This window comes from Lepisosteus platostomus, chromosome 4, assembly GCF_059453375.1.
Source record: "Lepisosteus platostomus isolate fLepPlt1 chromosome 4, fLepPlt1.hap1, whole genome shotgun sequence".
NCBI classification, from domain to species: domain Eukaryota; kingdom Metazoa; phylum Chordata; class Actinopteri; order Semionotiformes; family Lepisosteidae; genus Lepisosteus; species Lepisosteus platostomus.
This window is the reverse complement of record NC_142614.1, coordinates 9,309,111-9,328,233: the sequence shown is the minus strand read 5'-3', so window position 1 is coordinate 9,328,233 and position 19,123 is coordinate 9,309,111. Positions and strand designations below refer to the sequence as shown.

Sequence of the window (19,123 nt, the reverse complement as noted above, 5' to 3'; positions counted from 1 at the left end):
CTGCGAGGCACGAGCTTTCCTATCTCCAGCGATCTCATGTGTCGGTTCGCTCAACTACAACCAAACTCGCTCAGCTGACGCCTCCTGTCGGAGAGGTTTGACAGTAGGCCTAAGTGACACAACCAGGCCGCACTGGTCCGGGCATCATCTCCGCCGCCATGGTTTTGCTGTGAACGCGAAGCCGAAAGTGTTTAGAAACACTCGCGGGGGGGGGGGGAAAGAGGGGCAGTCGCTCGCGATCCGGTTGCAGCTCGCGGCGGCGTGGTCACTTCCTGTTTCCAGAAACCGGGGCGATCGCCGAGCCTGCAGCCTCCAGCCACTGGGCACGACACAGAATGCCCCCCACACACACATCCCCGCCCCCTGAAGAAAACAAAAACAAGCTTGGATTCCGCTCCTGCGCCTAATGAGAACAGGCGGCAGCGCCAACCGGACACCGAGCCAAGCTCTCCCAGCTTACGCAGCGAGGCGCTGCAGTGCTGACGGGGTGTAATATCTGCCGGGCTGCCAGGGGTGACTGGACACGACTAGGGGCCGCTCCCTAAGCGACACAGTCCCGTTGGACCCTGCGCGAATGGCCGTGTGCCCGGACACAGTTATTTACACCGCCCAATCGAGAAAGAGGCGAGGGAACCTTCCCAGCAGCAAAACCAAACGCAGTCTGCATAGTTAGCGATCAGTTAACACATAAAGCCCACTGCTTTCTTGCCCGAGAAGGAGGCCGTACTAAGTCACCCCCCCCAGCAGATCTCTTCCGAACACACACGTTTATCACAAAAGCAGAAAAAAACTGCCACCAGCGCAGCGAAACTGTCCTGGAGAAATCGTAAACATTTCTGCAGTAAACACCCAGACTGCAAGCGCAGAAGCCATCTCGCTTACCTTCGTGTTCAACGCGTTAAACACCAGGCTTCTGTGTCCCGTTCGGTCCTCGAAGGGGGGGTCAGTATATGTGTGTTTTATAAAACTCGGTCACCGTCCAGCATCCAAGCGCATTCGTAGCTCCTTTCCACAGTAACACCTTTTCAGTGTCTGTTCCACAACAAGCACACTGCTCCTCCACGCCACAATACACGCAGAACTCCACGTGAATGCACCCTTCCACCCCGCCCTCTTCCATCCCTATTGGTTCCCCCGCGGCCCTAGGCCGGCCTCGCCACGCCCCCCAGGAACCCCATTGGTCGGCGGGGGCGGTGCGGCATGTGCTGGGCTGTGTGTGTCACGTTGCAGCCTGCCTGCACCGGAGCCCTGCTGGAAGGCATAGCCCTACATTTGGAGAGCAGGTCTGTCAGACCACACGCCGTAATGCTTCGTAAACGGGCGCATATTAAAAAACTCGAAACAATTTGATCCCAGCAACAGCAACGAGACGAGGTTTACAGTCACCCCCAACGTGTGAATACGGTCAAAGGATTTTAGCTGAGGCGCTATATATAATGTAATCATTTTTAATGGTAGTCACTAATGGTCGTACGAACAGCAACTGCATCTTCAAACTTTAAATATTAGTCTTAAAACCTGCTATTAATTATAAAGGTTAGTGTAAAAGACTAGGCAAGCAACTTAAAACGTGCATATAGCTTAAAATAACGATATGGTTGCTCTTCTGAAAAGGAAAACCACGTTTTTGCATTACTTCAGAAAAGTAATAATGAATATATGGGAAGACTCAAATTAGTCCAAGTATTTTATTCTGTTGCATTTGTTCTAATTTAAGACGCACTGCATACAAACCCCTAAAAGTCGCCAGTTTTTTTTACCTGCTTTTTCTTGTGTTTGGGCTGGAGCTACCGCAACCCTCGAGCCGTTGGTGGTCCTTGCTCTTCGAGTGAATACGGTAGGAGAGGAGCTCAGCATGCAGAGTTCCACGTGAGACCTCGGGCCCGTTGGGTGACGTCACCGCTCAATCCCAGCCCACCGGCTGGCGGCACGCGGACGCCGGAGTGCTCTGGTGAACGCAGGCGCACTGGGAGCCGGGCAGGACTGGCCGGGAGGAGCGCCCGTGTGGTTGGTCTTCATAACGTCCATGTTCTCCTAACTCTCCTGTCTGCTGGTTTGTGTTCCAGCCAAGCACCTAATTACTTTATTGAACCACTAATTAAAACCATATTTTAGGCATTAGGCCTCTGTGAATTAACTTTTTTATCAGCAGAGAAAAGGAGCTAATTAATGCAACTACTTGCTTAGTGAAGGGTTTAACTGAGCACCAGAAACTTCAGCTGGATTGAAAACAGGCAGATTGCTGGGGTCACCATCACCACTGAAGCCCTAACCCTACAGATCGTCTTCACCTTGAGTGACCTGCGCATTATGCCACTCTGACCTCAAGGTGGCGCCAGAGAAGAGATTTGTTTTACATCTGTTTATTTCAACCAGGGTTCCTGGTTTCAGGATCTCCCACTTACCCTCATTCTGATGTGTGGGATGCAATGCTGCAGACCACAGAGCTGCGTTTTCCCATGTCTGGGAGTGCGAGGACATTCCCGCGTGAGACTGGACATCGCAAACTGGTCTCCTATCAAGAGCGCTTCAGGGACAAGAGAGGGAAGCACAAGTATTCCCATTGTCTGGCAAGCAAGCTGGAGGTCTGTCCTCTAAATTCCTCCACAACAGTGAGTCAAGCAGCAGAGTCGTTTCTTGAAGACGGCATCAGGTTTGAAAGTGATAATCAAGGAGGATAAATCAAACGGCTCACTGAAGCCTCAGTGAGATTAAGAACTCCGCTGAAGACACACGGACCCTTCAGGACCAGAATCTAGTCCCACTGCACCGTTAATGGACCTCCCAGTTCACAGCAGTCCCTTCTCACCGGCTTCAGGTGCAAAGAGCTGGGCTTTAGAAGTCAGACCGACGGTGCAGTAAAACCCGGACTGGATCCGACTGCTGCCAAACAGGAGTCTGCCCGACAGCCTTATAAAACCGGAAATGGATGGAACTGACGTGCAGGAGGATCCGAATTTACACGAGAGCCGCTGCAGTACAGATTCCACAGGCAGAAACTCTAGCTCAAGCCCCAGTGTGAACACGAATGCCCACAATTAGAGCACGTGTGAGGGTCTCATCTTGGAGACCCTCAAATCTCCAGCTCCGGGCTCCCCCCCCCGCCCCAATCCAATTTCCCTCCTGCCTTGATGATCTCATTGATTAGCAGGATCAATGCAGTAAACCCTTTGTGGAAGAGTGGACTGCAGGAGGAACAGGCACACATGAGAAAACACAGACAGGGAGAGAAGCTTGGGGTCAGAGCGCAGGGTCAGCCATCTTTACTGCACCCCTAGAGCAGCTGGGGTCAAGGGCCTTGCTTAGGGGCCCAACGGAGTAGGATTCCTCTGCTGGCTGTGGGATACGAACCAGCAACCTTCCAGCCACAGGCGCAGATCCTGAGCCACAGAGCCACCGCTCTGCCCGTGAAACGGGCACCGTCTGTGTGGAGTTTGCATGTTCTCCCTGTGTTTGAGCTTGTTCCCCCCCGATGTTTCTCTTTCCTCCCGCCTCCTTTCGGTCTGATCTGCCCCCTCCTCGCGGTTTTGTCTGATCACCCCTTGGCAGCAGGTTCGAGCTCAAAGGACGACGCGCAGGAGAATCAAATTCACGTGTGTGTGTGTTGGCATGACAGGCTGGAGTTGGGAGGGAGATCAATAAATTCACTGGCTGTATCTGGGAAAAAAAAACCCAAGTCAGTACCTGAACACGCAGCTACACCGAGCAGGACCTGATCCCAGTAGACTGGAAGCACTGGGTAGGAGGCTTGTTCTTCACTGGGTGCAGTGACGCGCATTTCTACAGCGGGGTGACCTTCCCAGGACAATTCCACTTTATTCAGTGCTTCCCAAATTGTCCGGGCCCTCCACTGTCTACTGCAGGTCATCCGACGCGCCCGTTCCACTAAACTCCACAGCTGTGGTCCCGCTGGACAGTTAATGGGCCTCCTACTTCACCGCGGTCCTTCTCATCTCGGCAAAGCGCTGGGCCTTGGAAGTCAAGACGGGCAGGGCAGTAAAACCCGGACTGGATCAGACCGCTGCGATGCAAGGAGTCTGGTTGACAGCACTGTGAAAGCCCGAGGCGGATCAGAGGGACGGCCAGGGGGGTTTCAATTTGCGCCAGCACCTGCTGGATGGGTGGACAGACGGACTGATTTCCCTGGGGAGGTGCGGTGCAGGATTCCGTTAAGTAACCGCGCGTTTCTGCTCCGCTCTTTCCCCGGGAAAGCTGCTTTATATGAAGAGCAGGGCTGTAATGGCACCCGGCTGCCGCTGGAGGCCGCTCTCTAGCTCACGCTCCCTGCGACAGACGGACGCAAGCGCCTCCCGAGGCTGGTCTGCCAGCGCGGAGCCTCACGCTACGCTTGCGGTCTTTTACCTATACGTGCACTTGCACGCCTGCGTCCGATTTCCGCCCTAGAACCGCAGCCTATAAATCGATGTGTAATAATGGGGGTAATGTGTCAATCGGGCACGTCTCTTTCAGATTGGCAGTCTCACCCCTCTCCCCCCGCCCTCCGGCGTAGGTGCGCCTCTGTGCTCTGGCTGAGCTGTAGTGTTATAAGGTGTTACGCAACAAGTTAAATAACATCCTCTCTAATAATGCTGACACAGCTGCCTTACAGAGGGAGACGCACAGACGAAGAGAGAGTTTCACTCCTGTTCTCCCATCTTATCTACAGCCATCTGTACCCGATTAGTATTAACACAGGCTGGGACACATATTAACAGAGGTATGCATTAGGCTGCTGCTAATACAAAATAGTATAGATCTGAATCCGGTTTAGAGGCAGTGTTTGACTGCTGATCAAATTGATTGATCAGTGATTGATGGTGACAAGGTCTGCGTGGGTAGGCAGGAGAGCCCATGGGCCAGGAGTGCTGAGCCTGGAAAACCTCCATGCCTGAACACTGAGAGACAGGGCAGGGACTCTTGACAGTATCCACAAACAATGCACCTGATACTGCCCCAGAGATCAAGAGCCCTGGGTCTGACAGGACTGAACCCGCCTCAGCCCCAGACACAGAGAGCCCTGAGTGTAACAGCACTGAACCAGCCTCAGCTACAGATACAGAGGATCCCGAGTTGCAGATCCAGCCTCATCTCCAGCTACTGAGAGCTCTGAGCTTCAGCACTGATCCTGTCTCAGTGCCAGACTGAGAACCCCGAGTCCAAAACCCTTAGAGGACAGGCTCAATGACCACAGCCTGGACAAAGAAACCCACAGACAGACCTGGCTGTCCAGAGAGGACAGGCTCAGTGACCACAGCCTGGACACACGAAATGAGCAATACCGAAAGGAGAGCCTGTGCTCCTGTGCTTGAGACAGGAGAGGCGGAGACATAATTCCAACCAAAGGTTCAGTTGTGTCGCCGAGAGCTGGACTGGAGCAAAACCCAGCAGGTAAGCTGGGGCCACCAGGCCCAGGACTGGGAACACCTGGAGAGGCCGACAGAGCACTTTGAAATGGAAATGAGAGAGGAGAGAGGGTGAGCGAGAGAGACAGACAGGGGAGCACCCTGAGCTGGAATTCCCCACAGCAACCCCGAATGTGTTCTGCACAAGCTTCAGCAGCAGGCACTGTATGATGCACACGCTGCACTGGGGTGTTAGTGCGTGCTCAGGTTTGTGCTTGGTGCTGTGTCCTACCTGTAGCAGCTGTGAGAAAATCCCACTGATTTCACTCCGGTGTGATTCTGCTCTATCAGGATCCAAAATCAGGACTCAGGTGCATTTTGGGCTGCTTCAGTCTTTTTTTTAATTGATTTTTATTTTTTATTTCATTTTTCCATTTGTTTTCAAACACACACCATTTTATTTTTGTTGTTACAGATACAGTTTTTTTCTAACTCATAACAATAAACACAGGTCATTTGTATTTATATATATATTTTTAAATCTTTTCTTGATATTAATCATTGTCTGACACGATTCTCATTTATTTGAAATGTCTGTTCATCAAATATCTTTTGTGTTGTTTTGACATTTCTGTATTAAGTTGTTGCTGCGGTTATATTTTGTGTTAAAGATCCAACCCAAAAGGGAAAAGAAAATCTAAAGCTAAAAACATACATTACCCAGAACCCTCTAGCCTGATCCCTCCTTGAAGGCAAGGGATTGTGGGTAATGTAGGCTAATGCCCTTTAAGCCCCAAAATAAGTAAAAATAAATAACAACAGTTACCAATACAGTCACACCAAAATGGCAATGGTAGCTCCAGTTTTCAAAACAAGATTTTATATTCACAAAATGCGTACAGCCCTCTGTAAAAGACACTACAAGTACCAGAATGCATTGTGGCATAGACATTAAAAGAAGAATATATAATCTCGCGGATAGCCAAATTCACTTGCTGACCGGCTACCAGTGGTCACCCTAAGGGTCCCCGCTGCTAGGGACCTCTGGATTGAAACGATAGACGTTTGCTATTTCTTTTTAGTCCCAAAGGCTTGCGCTGATCTTTTCTACCAGTGTTGCGTCAATCTTAAACCGGCTTCCTGTTTTTTTTTTACGACCGAAGCTTGTTCGGGGCGAGCGCGGTCGGGCGCTCCTGACCGCTACACCAACGTCATCGTTACGTCATGGGATTCAGCGCAAACCAGGAAATGGTTTCAAGGCCGCAGAGATGGTTCGGGTGCCGGTCAGCAGGCTAAATCTGCGCCATTCATACGGGCTCACAAGCGACGCAGTTCAATGCGTCCTTGGGGCGAACAAAGCATCTGGACTTCTGCAGGTAAAACTCGTCTCCACACTTCTATCCAACCACGTGTCCCCCGAAAAGCAATACCTGTATGTCGGAGCATTAAAGCATAAACCCACACCATTGTAAAAATAATAAATAATAATAAAAATAAACAGTAACAGATGAGGAATGCGGAATTCATACCCCTCTGGATCCATTTTCCCAGCCTCCAGTGGTTTCCCTCCAGATCATGGAGGCTAGGAATTTTTCTTCCAGTCAGGGGTAAAAGAACCACATCCGCCAACCTGTTTCTGTCCCTCACACACTGAGACACAAAAATACATCAACTCTGTTTTAGACGTCCCCCCCCCCCCCATCGTCAAGCACACTCAGGACAACCCCTGATCTGTGAGAGGAACCTGCTCGGGTCCTACGTCACCTTAGCCTGAGATGAGAAAGACCCGCGAGGAGCCCCTCTATTTGCCTGTCTGAATTATGCTTTTCCATGTTGATTTTCCTTATTTTTACAGATCTGACTACAGATCTTGGGATTTTTTTTTTTAGATCTCCCCTCCAGACAAGACCGGGGCTCCTCCCAAATACCCACCCCTCCCCTCCCCCCCAACAACACAACATCATACACACAGTTTTTTTGTTTTTTGTGTTTTGCTGAACAGCGACGAAGATTAGGACACGTTTGGTGTTGCTGTTGCCATCAGTAACATAACGTACACACACACACACAGGGATCCAGGGTAATAAGGTTTGTGCTATCACTGTCACTACGAGCAGGTGTCCCTCGACTGGATCGCAATTGTTTCATTTACAGGTAATCGGTTTGATATGAGAGTTACGTATGGCCGTTGCAACTTTCATGTTTTTAATTCGAGCAGAATCAAGCTCGCGATTTCAGTTTGGCTTTCTCCGGTTTTTTTTTGGAAAGTGCAGCTGCTTCCGGGACAAACTTCCGAGGGCTAACGTGTCACTGCGTCTTCCCGGACGCCTGCGCTGTTTTCCGAAGGGATCGCTCTGGAGCTGGATTGCAAGTAACGCCAATACCCCCTAACCCCCCCTCCGTCTCCACTCCCACCACGTCAGCAACCGGATCAGCCATAGACAGGCAATGTAGTAATTGCTTGTGCGCCCCCTACTGGTATACAAGCACATTACAGCTGGGACAATCCACGCTGTCCGATTTTGGAATGCTTTTATCATCACTCTTTAATAAGGTTGACGCTATCGATCAATCCCTGCGGGTCAATTTAAAACCACAAGACCTTGACACAACTTACTCCTCTGCTGGCGTGAGACCAACCAGCACGCGATCACGTGGCTCTGACCCTCAGAAGGCAGCAGCCCCTGGTTCAGACGGAAGGACGCACGTCAAATATCAGACTGATGGGTACCCTAGGAGTAAGAGCCCAGGTAGGGTAATGGGATTTCAAGAGAAAGCCGAAAGCTTTCACATGGGGCCTTCTGAGCTAGCTCTGCAGTGCAACCGAGAACCTCGACTCCTGTATTAAATCAGAAGCAAATCCCACAGCTAGCAAGTTTGGTTGCATCTGTATCTGTTTGCTTCCTGGAGCAGATGGGATCCGACTGACAGTCCCAACCAACCTATCAGTCTAGCTGTTTGTTAACTTCCTGTCAGGCTGACACTGGTTAACTCCTCCACACAATGCCCAGACCGGATTGCGCTCACAAGTTTCCGGCTTTCCTTGATCCCACCTCCAGCTATTCCATCCCGATCCCACCTCCAGTCCAACAGGGCCCCCGATTCCGAGTTCTGGAGAGCGGGTTCTCTCCAGCCCCGGCACTCCAAGACCGGAACCGGTTACAAGTGCCGCCACGCGGTCGGTGCCATCGGGCAGGCTGCCCCAGCCCCCCCCAATCTGGAGTCGGCGTCATTCCCGGAATCTCTCCGATCGCAAACCGTTAAAAGCCGCTGTTCGGAAGCTTGGACGCCGCGCGAAGCCCGCGACAGGAATCGCAGTCTGCTGCTCCCATCACCCCCCACCCCCACCCGCTCGCTGGCCGGCGTCCCGCCCCGTCGGTCTCGCCGCAGCCCCTCCAGAGCGACCCCGCCCCTGCCGAAAACCGCGCTGGCTGAAAGAGGCAGTGAGGCCGCGCCCGACCGCAGGCTCGTCTGTCACTACGCTACAAAAATAAAAATCTAAAAAAACATGCAAGATCTCAGCAATTTAAGTCACAGATAGAAATCCTGAAGTATAGGGGTCCACAGCTTAACGGAAGAACACATATATATATTTCAGACTGAGCACAACGTCTTGGTGGCTGTTGGTAGTGCAGTTAGAGATTTGGTGACAGCCTGCAGCCAAGAGGAACATGCCAATGAGGCGAGGCGAAATGACAGAGCCAGGGAGAGAGCGCGAGAAGGGCAGAGTACAAAACACAGGAGAGGGGAAATGGGAGGAAGAGTAGTCTTCTAAAAAGGGCATCATATGAAGCCTTAGGGGGTAAACAGAGTAGGAGTCCACCCTCTTCCTCTGTGCTCCATCACTAATAATCCAGGACATGTGCTTTATATATGGGCAGGGAGAGTGGGCAGGCACAGAACCCCGCCTCCACTGTTTTTGAGAGTTCTTATTGGCTACTAGCTCTTCTGTTCCCGCCCCCAGCCCCACCTCCTGCGATCCCGGTTGGTTGTCATGGGAACTCCATACCCTTGCCTGCCAAGCTCTGAGGCACTGCAGGCTTCACACTGCAAACGCGAGAGAGCCAGTGTTGTGGCACGTCCCCCACAGAGAGAGCGAGTCAGTACAGACATCTGACTGCTGCGCTCTCCTGATACAGAGCCCTGCTGAGCAGGGGAGAGGGATAGAGGAAATGATTTCCTGCCACCAGAAGAAAGATGGAGAGACCGAGGAAAGAAAGTTGAGACAACGCAGAAGGGCCGGCTATAGGACATTTGCGGGTCCCAGGTCACGCCAGCCCGGCGCAGGAAGTCAGTTTTTATTTGGGAGAATCCTCAAGGAAGCTACCAGACATGCCAACAGGCTCCTCACTGCTACAGGCATCCTATACAGTTCCTCCAAAGACATCTTCTTAACAATCCCAAATGGCACTCCAGGGAGTTCTCAACGAATCCTTCGGAGAAATCCTCCCGCAGTGTAAACACTGCGTGTACTTCCTGCCTCTGTCATCACCTATCAAGAACTATGTCTCTCCCCCTCCTCCTCCTCCTCCTCCTCCCAGGAGCCTGCAGTAAATGGAACTCAGGGCCACACTGCCTAGACACGGGCGAGGATGGCGACGGCAACGTGGAGGACGTGGAGGAAGGATGAAGGTGACGGGAATGTCCAGGCCGTACGGAAACAGAAACTGACGGATGTGGGAAGACGAGAACCCGGAAGGGTGAAAGGAGCAAGAAGAGACCATACTCCTCGATGACACGTCTTTCCCCAGCTCAGTGGCAGTGTATCCGCCCCGCACAACAGCCAACAGGCTACCGGCAAGTCCAAAAATAACGGGCTCCCTGATCGAGCTGTCCGTTCGCCCGCGCACAACAAAAATAACTGGGGATCCTAAAATCTGTTCCTGGGGAGAGAGAGCAGAGGGAGCACTACCACCGCGAGTGAGAACAGCTTCAGGGCTTGTCTGGAACGTACAGGTTCCTTGCCTGGGGCTCAGGAATGGCCAGATCTTCTGTGTTTGTGGCTCTCGGTTAAACCCAGAGGTGCACCATTTCAGTCCTGGTGTGCAGCCGATCCAACTTTGTAATGATCAATAAAAATCAATAAAAATCGATTATTCCATTAAATCCCTCCCCCCCCCAGTGTTTCAGTCCTGATTTTGTGGGTTGCACCTTGTACCGCCTCCAGGCCTTTACCATGCTTTTAGCATGATTTCATTGTGCTTTAGACTTACGGCCGCCCACAGATCTCTCTCGGGCAGATTTATGGGCAACCCCAGGCCTGGAGGACCCTGGGCCTCCTGGTTGTCGTTCCGGCTGGGCTCCACATTACCGCACGGGACTTGAAGTGAGCTCTCTGACACAAGCTAGTCATCTCCCTACAACATCTAGACTATCGCTGCTCAATCCTCCAAAGAGGTTTCACTGGCAAGTACAGCTGAACACGCCGTGTACCTCACCCTTAATGCACGAGCAAGGATCCCAGCGTGAGATACGAGAGGGGCTATAGTTATGTCTGCGCTGGACTCCTGGCTGTTTCAGATAAGTGTCCGTTCCAATCAGTTAGGGGCTCAATGAAGTAACAAGGAGCTAGCTGACCCCCAAAGGTCGCCCTGCGCCCCCTCCCACGAACCAATAGATGAATCCACCGATGCCGTTCGCAGGTGTTGTACAATTAGGCACAGGTGGTGACGAGTATTTATGCCACCTCAGTGAGTCTTGGTGTGTATATATATATATGTTCTTCATCTATAAGGTCACAAGCTGTGGACAGGAATGTTTTAGCTTTCTGAATACATATATAGATACCCCTGTCTGTGGTCGCACAGGACTTTCAATTGGCTCCGTTAAGGGGGCAGGGTTGCGGAGCTCTGCCAACGAGGTCGCCGAGACACGATGGAGTCTCAATTGCCTCTGGCTGTCAAAAAGAGGGGTTCGGATTCCGAACGTGCCCCCCCCCTCCCCCCACACCCACACACACTTCATTCGTTTGAAGTGGCCCCAGGACATGAAAAGTGGGGGTGGGGGGGGGGGGGGCTATTTATTTCCGTTTGCTGTTGTAGTGCAGAACGGCGGGGCTCTGGTTCAGATCTCGCTGTGAACAGCCGGTGTTGCCTTTGCAGTGACTGTGAGTTTCCACTCCTTCGCCGTGTGTATATATATATTCTTTTTAAAACATGTTTATACATATATAGACAGCATATCACACCATTATTGAGGAATGTCAGAGAGATAAGAGACAGAAAAATATAAACCACAAAAATCTATTAACAAATACGGAATTCAAATAAAAAAAAAATCAGCTACATACATTGGTCCTTTTTCTAATGTGGCAGTTTCAAATGAATCAAGAACGAGAGAGAGAAATCTCTTTCCAAAGACTAGTAGGTAGACAGATAGACGCTGTCTGAAACAAGACAGGAAAAGCATGGTAGCTTTCCAAAAGTTCTGGAGAGAGAAAGAGGGACAGAGAGGAGAGAGAAAGACAGATCGCTGGTACATTAACCAAAGCCTCTGCTACCTCAGTTGAAAAGAACAAAAGGCAGTTATTAACGCAATTCCTGTGAACGCAGTACACAGCAGAAGACAGAGAGTGAGGAACATCAGCTTCTCCAACCAGAGGAAGAGAAAACAAGAGATATCCAGACTTAGTAGGCAGTCAACTCTGATGCAAAGAAAAATACACCTCTAGAAACATTATCTAAGAATAAGACTCTACAAAAAACAATATATATATATTTCATATATAACAATAATCGCTGTGGTCATTACCTTGTTTCTTTTCTGGAAATACGAATAGATAAGAAAAGCGGGGATATTTACAAGGACAGGGGTGCACAGAGACACACGCTGGGCTGGGAGAGCCGAGGAGATTTCGGGGGGCAGTGGGAGGGACGTGGAAGATTCTGGTGGTCGGTCGGGTGGTCAGTCATTCGTTCCTTCGTTTTTTCCGGCGAGATTTTCTCCAAGACAAGAGATCGCTGATGGGAGCAGTGAACGGGAGCCAGACTAGGTACTGAAGTAGACTGCAGAGAGAAGGGAGTGACGGTTCAATCCAGTTCACGTTTGGTTAGAAATAACCCACTGCTGTCCCTCTCCTCTCTCACTCCCCCTGAATTCACCAGCACACACACACACTGTCACACCTGACTGGACTGTAGACACTGCTAGAGCCACTGCTCTCCCTCTCCTCTCACACTCCCCCTGAATTCACCAGCACACACACACACTGTCACACCTGACTGTACTGTAGACACTGCTAGAGCCACTGCTGTCCCTCTGCTCTCATTGTCACCCTGTACAAGAAACAGTGCACTCTTACCAATGACGATGATGAGGATAATTGCACATATCACCCCGAGAATGATCATCATCTAAGAGAGGGGAAAAAAAAACTGGTTGTTCAAAGCCATTCTTTGAAAACTGTTGACACTATTCTGCTAAGATGCACAAATAGTCAAAACCAAAGAAATGCAGAGAAGCTGATCTTCTGGAGCTAGACAGCTGGGATAAGCCAGGCCACAGCTACCTTGCCTCCTGGTAACAAGACATACAGCGTGACTGCTGCTTCAGTAACCTCTGCTCTAGGGCAGAGACGAGGGCTCAGCTGATCTCTAGCGCGAGTGGTTTTGTGACATTCAGCCACCCTGCTTGCTGCTTTGCGCGACCACATTTCTGGCAGGACTTTAGTTTAGGGGGGTCATAACTGACACCAGCCATAATACCCTGCACCTCACGACTGGAAGCCCACAGAAGCTCAGCAGGTGTGAGCCTGGTCATTACCTGGATGGGAGACCTCCTGGGAAAGCTAAGGCTGCTGCTGGAAGAGGTGTTAGTGGGGCGAGCAGGGGGCGCTCACCCTGTGGTCTGTGTGGGTCCTAATGCCAAAGTATAGTGACGGGGACCCTCTATTGTAAAAAGGCGCCGTCCTTCACATGAGACATAAAACCGAGGTCCTGACTCTCTGTGGTCATTAGATATCTCAGGGTGTTTCTCGAATCTGGTAGGGGTGTTAACCCAAGTGTCTTGGCCACATTTCCCCCTGATCTTTATCAGTCATGGCCTCCTAATAATCCCCCTCTCTGAACTGGCTTCATCACTCTGTTCTCCTCCCCACTGAGAGGTGGTGTGTGGGGAGAGTACTGGTGCATCATCCAGGTGGGGCTGCACACTGGTGGTGGTGGAGGGGATCCCTATGACCTGTAAAGCGCTTTGAGTGGAGTGTCCAGAAAAGCGCTATATATATATATGTATAAGTGTAAGGCTTTATTATTATTATATCAGCTATCACCTGCCACAGTGGCTCCCCTCACCTTCAGGTTCTTCCACCAGTACTTGCGCTTCAGCTTGGCAGCGCTGGTCTCGAACTGCGAGGCCCCGGCCTGCAGCGCGTCGGCCCGGTCATCCAGCTCCGACAGCTTCTGGTCGCGCTCCAGGACCTTGTCCACGTTCACGCGCATGATGTCCACCACCTGCGGGGACAGCCGGAGAGGCAGAGCGCCGCTGGTGATGCAGCCGCCGACTCAAGAAGGCAGGACACATACGAGAGGCCAATCGGCACTTCCGGACAGTTTTTGTGGTCTGTAGCTAATTGATCAGAGGACCATTTCCAGCTGTCTCTTGTAGGACACCAGGGTCTCATTGTGGCTGAGCAGATTGTTTACTGCTCCTGCCACCCTTTGTGACTCTTGCTCACTTAGATTAAAATGAAGTTGCACATAGTCAGTGTACTGGACTCCAGAGTGACTGTGAGAGTCTAGAGCCCTGTGACTGGGGTGTGTCAGTGTACTGGACTCCACAGGGACTGTAAGAGTCTAGAGCCCTGTGACTGGGCTGTGTCAGTGTACTGGACTCCACAGGGACTGTGAGAGTCTAGAGCCCTGTGACTGGGCTGTGTCAGTGTACTGGACTCCACAGGGACTGTAAGAGTCTAGAGCCCTGTGACTGGGCTGTGTCAGTGTACTGGACTCCACAGGGACTGTGAGAGTCTAGAGCCCTGTGACTGGGCTGTGTCAGTGTACTGGACTCCACAGGGACTGTAAGAGTCTAGAGCCCTGTGACTGGGCTGTGTCAGTGTACTGGACTCCACAGGGACTGTGAGAGTCTAGAGCCCTGTGACTGGGCTGTGTCAGTGTACTGGACTCCACAGGGACTGTAAGAGTCTAGAGTCCTGTGACTGGGCTGTGTCAGTGTACTGGACTCCACAGGGACTGTGAGAGTCTAGAGCCCTGTGACTGGGCTGTGTCAGTGTGCTGGACTCCACAGGGACTGTGAGAGTCTAGTGCCCTGTGACTGGGCTGTGTCAGTGTACAGTGGCAAATCTCTCAGTACAGGATCTACTGCTGCCACCCTTCCCACTCGAGACAATTCCTGTGTCGGTCTATTGGTGCATCTGAGCACTCCGCACATCTGACTGGGTCTAAACTCTCTGTATCAGTGCATGGCTCAGAGCTTCAGTCTGTCTGTTGGTGTCTGCGAATCCCCATACATCTGCGGGTGTTTCAGCACGCGAGATCCGCCAGCGCGTTCGTGAAGGACCGTCAAAGCAAGGAGCGCCAAGTCAGCCTGTCGGGGGGCGAGTCTGTCACGGCCAGCCCATGCGCTCGTCTGCCCGCTCACCTCGTCCACCTGGGCCTGCGTCTGCTGCAGGCGTCGGTTGCTGGTGAGGTTGGGGGGCTGCTGGGGGGCAGGTGGAGCTCCCCCTTCTCCAGGTGCAGCAGCTGGGGCGGCAGCCGGGGCAGACCTGTCAATCAAACAGTCAAAACAGGGGTTATCACACATTCGCGCAGGACACAGCAGAGCCACACCACAGCCTGCCAACCAGTTAGAACAGACGTTCTCATGGAAGCAGAATGCCAGCCCAGTCAAAGCACAAACTGATCATCATCATCATCTCAGGGAGCGGCAACCAGAAGAAGCCACTACTCCCATTCAAGCAGTGGGCCTCTTTGTCAATTGGAAAAATGAAGTAGAGTCAGCAACATTCATGACTTTCAACTAAGCCTGAAACTGGTCAAGCTTTTGGATACCTGTGAACACTCTAAAAACATGTTTGTAAATGTCCTTTGGATTCTTCTCTTCTTTAAAGCATAAAATGATGGCAGGAATTTGGCTTTTCCACTGGAAGTATGGACCTACAATAACCAAACCCTATATAAATCTAGTCTAGAGCCCTGTGACTGGGCTGTGTCAGTGTACTGGACTCCACAGGGACTGTAAGAGTCTAGAGTCCTGTGACTGGGCTGTGTCAGTGTACTGGACTCCACAGGGACTGTAAGAGTCTAGAGCCCTGTGACTGGGCTGTGTCAGTGTGCTGGACTCCACAGGGACTGTGAGAGTCTAGAGCCCTGTGACTGGGCTGTGTCAGTGTACTGGACTCCACAGGGACTGTAAGAGTCTAGAGCCTGTGACTGGGCTGTGTCAGTGTCCTGGACTCCACAGGGACTAGAAGAGTCTAGAGCTCTGTGACTGGGCTGTGTCAGTGTACTGGACTCCACAGGGACTGTAAGAGTCTAGAGCCCTGTGACTGGGCTGTGTCAGTGTACTGGACTCCACAGGGACTGTAAGAGTCTAGAGCCCTGTGACTGGGCTGTGTCAGTGTACTGGACTCCACAGGGACTGTAAGAGTCTATCCCTGTGACTGTGACTACCAATAAAACATCAGACAACTGGCTGTGTGATTAATATGGTAAACATGAGCCTTCTGGCGCAAGACCCGCCATGACACAGTCCAGCCAGCCGGGGGAGACAGAATTCCGAATAAAGGTCACCTCTAAGTGGTGTCACGTTAATCCCACAGTGCAGCGTGCTGTGTAAAATCCACACTAAACCTCTTCTGTGGTGTGTTGCTCAAAAGCCAGATGCTGCTCATACGGAAATCCCCAAGTGAAATAGCCATGGGTTATACCACTGGACTTCTGATAAAATTGTGTTCATTCCTCTGCTTTCATTTGATTCCAGATCTACCACTATTCGCGTCTCGAGCTATTTTTAGACGGCAAATCCGTCCTCTTCCAAGAAATAAAAACACAACACCCCCCCTCCCCTCCTCCCCGCGCTGCTCAAGGGGTTTGACGCCACAGCCATCTTGGAAGAGCGGAGCCTGGCCCTGCCAACACGCGCCGCGCACGGGCGCACGGGCGCGCACTCCCGCCCGCCGGCGAGAGGCGAGAGGCGAGCTGCGCTCTCGTGCCCTACGCAGGAACGCGTCACGTCAGAGACGGATCCCCAGAACGAGAGGTTTGCTTTTATACAGAAGTACACGCCGCAACCTCACCGCGAAAACAAAACCAAAAAAATGCGGTGCGGCATTTCAGGTGTGTATTGCAGGTACATATCGGCGATCTTCTCGCCCAAGTGTATTCGAGACAGGGCACCCTTGATATTTTGAGAGATATGGATGGACACATGTAAACAAAGGCACAGAGAACATACCAGGCAAGAGCAACCTGTCTTTGCTGTGATTGCATGCAGATTAGTGGCGTGTAAGTGACGGACAGAGAGCTACAACGCAAGAAGAGGCGAGAGGCAGGAGGCAGGGGACAGGACGCGGAGATGGGGGGGATCTGCGCACACTCACACCCCGGGACCTGAGAATGACAAGTTAGCTCTTTCCGCCCGCCCACCCGGCGCGACCCCCCCGTGTACTCCTCGGGTGTCCGGTTTTAAAAAGACAACACCTCATCTTCTCGGGGCGGCGCGGATACACCCGAGTGCGTCGTGGGCTGGATGGTGGAGCCCTACCTCTCCGTTAAACCGGAGAGAGGGTGAGAGAGACGGGGGGGGGGGCGAGGAGGAGGAGGAGGGGGGGGGTAGCTCATTCGAGAAGCGTGATTCATCAAAAAAAAAACCCTGGACGCTCAATCACATTACAATCACATTCACGAAGCGCTGAATACAAAAATACCCCCTCTTTTTAAAAAAAAAATCGTTAAATTTCCATAATCACGCCCGATCCCTGCGGCTCCACGCTCGTTTTGGATCGGTGAAGCTCACAGAACCGACTCCGGCCGCCGGTCCGCTCTCTGCTCCCGATCCGTCACCTGAGGCGGCGGACGACCGACACGAGCCCCCGGTCGCCAGCGCTATAAATGACAGCGTTCTGCCCGTCATCATCATCACCATCATCGTCATCACCATCACCCTCATCCTCCATATTTCTGACATCTTATATAAATCGTGCGCCTCTGAAACAGTCATGTTTGCTCCCTTTCAAAAACAAATATCAGAGTGGACGCCTAAGCAACCAGATCCCTTATTACAACGACGGGCAGCGGAAAACCTGTCGGGTCGAGTCTTCTGTCCATCCTTCCGAGCTACATTACAGTGTAGCTGTGGGCGAACACATCGCAGTCAGGAGCACCGGGCTGCATCCAAACCAGACTGCTTTTCCTTCCCCTGTCGCGATCAACCTGTCGAGACCGGGGGTGATATCGCCATCCCGAAAACCCAGCAGCCGGCCCTGATCGGCCGGGACCCACGGAGTCCTTCCTCGGTGGGGATGCGGTCCACTGGCGCCCGGACCGTCCAGAACCGCACACCCAGCCCCCTCTCCGTCCTCCCGTGACAGCCCTACACAAGCCCACGAACGGGCGCCGCGATTACCCCGGGATATCGCCCCCATCTAAGACAGGGAACCACAGCGCTGTCGGCACAAACGCCATCAACGTTTTGACCCAAAACCGCGACCCCCGCTCGCTTCTCGCAAACCAGCGCAGGGAGTCGTCTAAGCCGCTTGTTTTGCGACTCAAAACGCCGAAGAAAATCGGCTAGAAACCCGACACAAATGGTTTACATCCAACCCACGTGAGATGGCGAGAGAGGCTTGTGTTGTTCGCCGAAAGGAAAGCGTATTTCTAAGAGATGATTAGGGGGAAAACAAAATTAAAAGTGACAATAATTACAAACATTTCTCGGCTCCTGTACAACACAACGCGAAGGGCTGGTTCTGTCCGGAGTGACACAGTACTGCGTTTAAACAAGACGCTTCATTATTTCTCTCTGTCCTCTCATACGGTGGTGAAATAAAAGGACACTCGGAAAATATCCACTCTGCCGCCCCGTTATCTGACCCTTTCTGGCAATTCGGAGAGAGGGCAGGGGTAGGGCAGCCTGGGGTGTATTCATTGCATCTCGCCCGCCTGTGAAAATCCTCATTTAGCAGACAATTTAATACAAATATATATATATATTTTATACCTAACGCCTACATGCAAAACCAATTATTCGTACTCACATCTCGTTTGTGGTCTGTTAAGTATATGCTTCTGGCGTTCTAGATTATTTTTCTTGTGAATAGGTGTCAATATATTTTTTTTAAATATTCTGTTCAGATTTTGTCGATGTTTGTATTTTATGTTCCCCCGCTGCGGTCGCTGATGTGTCCCTTTATATTGTAGGCGGTGGTCCTGTCCCCGTCTTCCGTCTTATTTATTCAGTTTCTACCGTGCAAATCGATGGGAGAGGATGGCTGCCTCGCGCGCGGATGGGTCCAGGCGCTCGAGCTGTAGGGATATTGGGAAAAAAAAAACACAGGCGCTGGGCTCTGAGAACAAAGATGGCCTGTTGACGTCATCCGTCATCCGGGGCAGCTCCGGGGAGCTGGAGAGATGGAGGGGGCGGGGGGTTGGAATCGCATAACCTGTAGGCAATATACTGGGAATCGTGCTATATTGACGGGAAAAAATAAACTTTTAAAATATCTACTGAACTAGCGCTTCTTCTTTTTATTCTCCAGAACACGAACTAACAGTGTAGTAGCAGTCTGGGTGAATTTTCAATAGGCTAAGTTCATAAAGGGGTGT

General features: G+C 51.6%; 2 protein-coding genes across 2 annotated transcripts in view; both read right to left on the bottom strand.

Moving 5' to 3' along the window:
* Positions 1–1,093, bottom strand: part of per1b (period circadian clock 1b) — a 29,696-nt gene extending 28,603 nt beyond the window's left edge. The window contains exon 1 of the mRNA XM_088628246.1: positions 883–1,093. The gene's annotated coding sequence lies outside the window, so the exon portion shown is untranslated. The remainder of the gene's footprint in view (positions 1–882) is intronic.
* Positions 1,094–5,736: 4,643 nt separating this feature from the next.
* vamp2 (vesicle-associated membrane protein 2) lies at positions 5,737–18,884 on the bottom strand. Its single transcript, XM_088628245.1, has 5 exons — positions 18,556–18,884; positions 14,940–15,063; positions 13,634–13,792; positions 12,643–12,694; positions 5,737–12,346 (listed from the first exon to the last, which is right to left on the bottom strand). Coding segments are annotated over exons 1-5 (354 nt in total). The 5' UTR covers positions 18,558–18,884; the 3' UTR covers positions 5,737–12,329.
* Between the last annotated feature and the right edge of the window lie 239 nt (positions 18,885–19,123).

Coding starts and splice junctions, on each gene's coding strand:
- vamp2 (XM_088628245.1), bottom strand. Junction 13,793..14,939: donor CGCAGGCCCAGGTGGACGAG/GTGAGCGGGCAG, acceptor CTGTCCCCGCAG/GTGGTGGACATCATGCGCGT. Junction 12,695..13,633: donor ACTGGTGGAAGAACCTGAAG/GTGAGGGGAGCC, acceptor CCCCTCTCTTAG/ATGATGATCATTCTCGGGGT.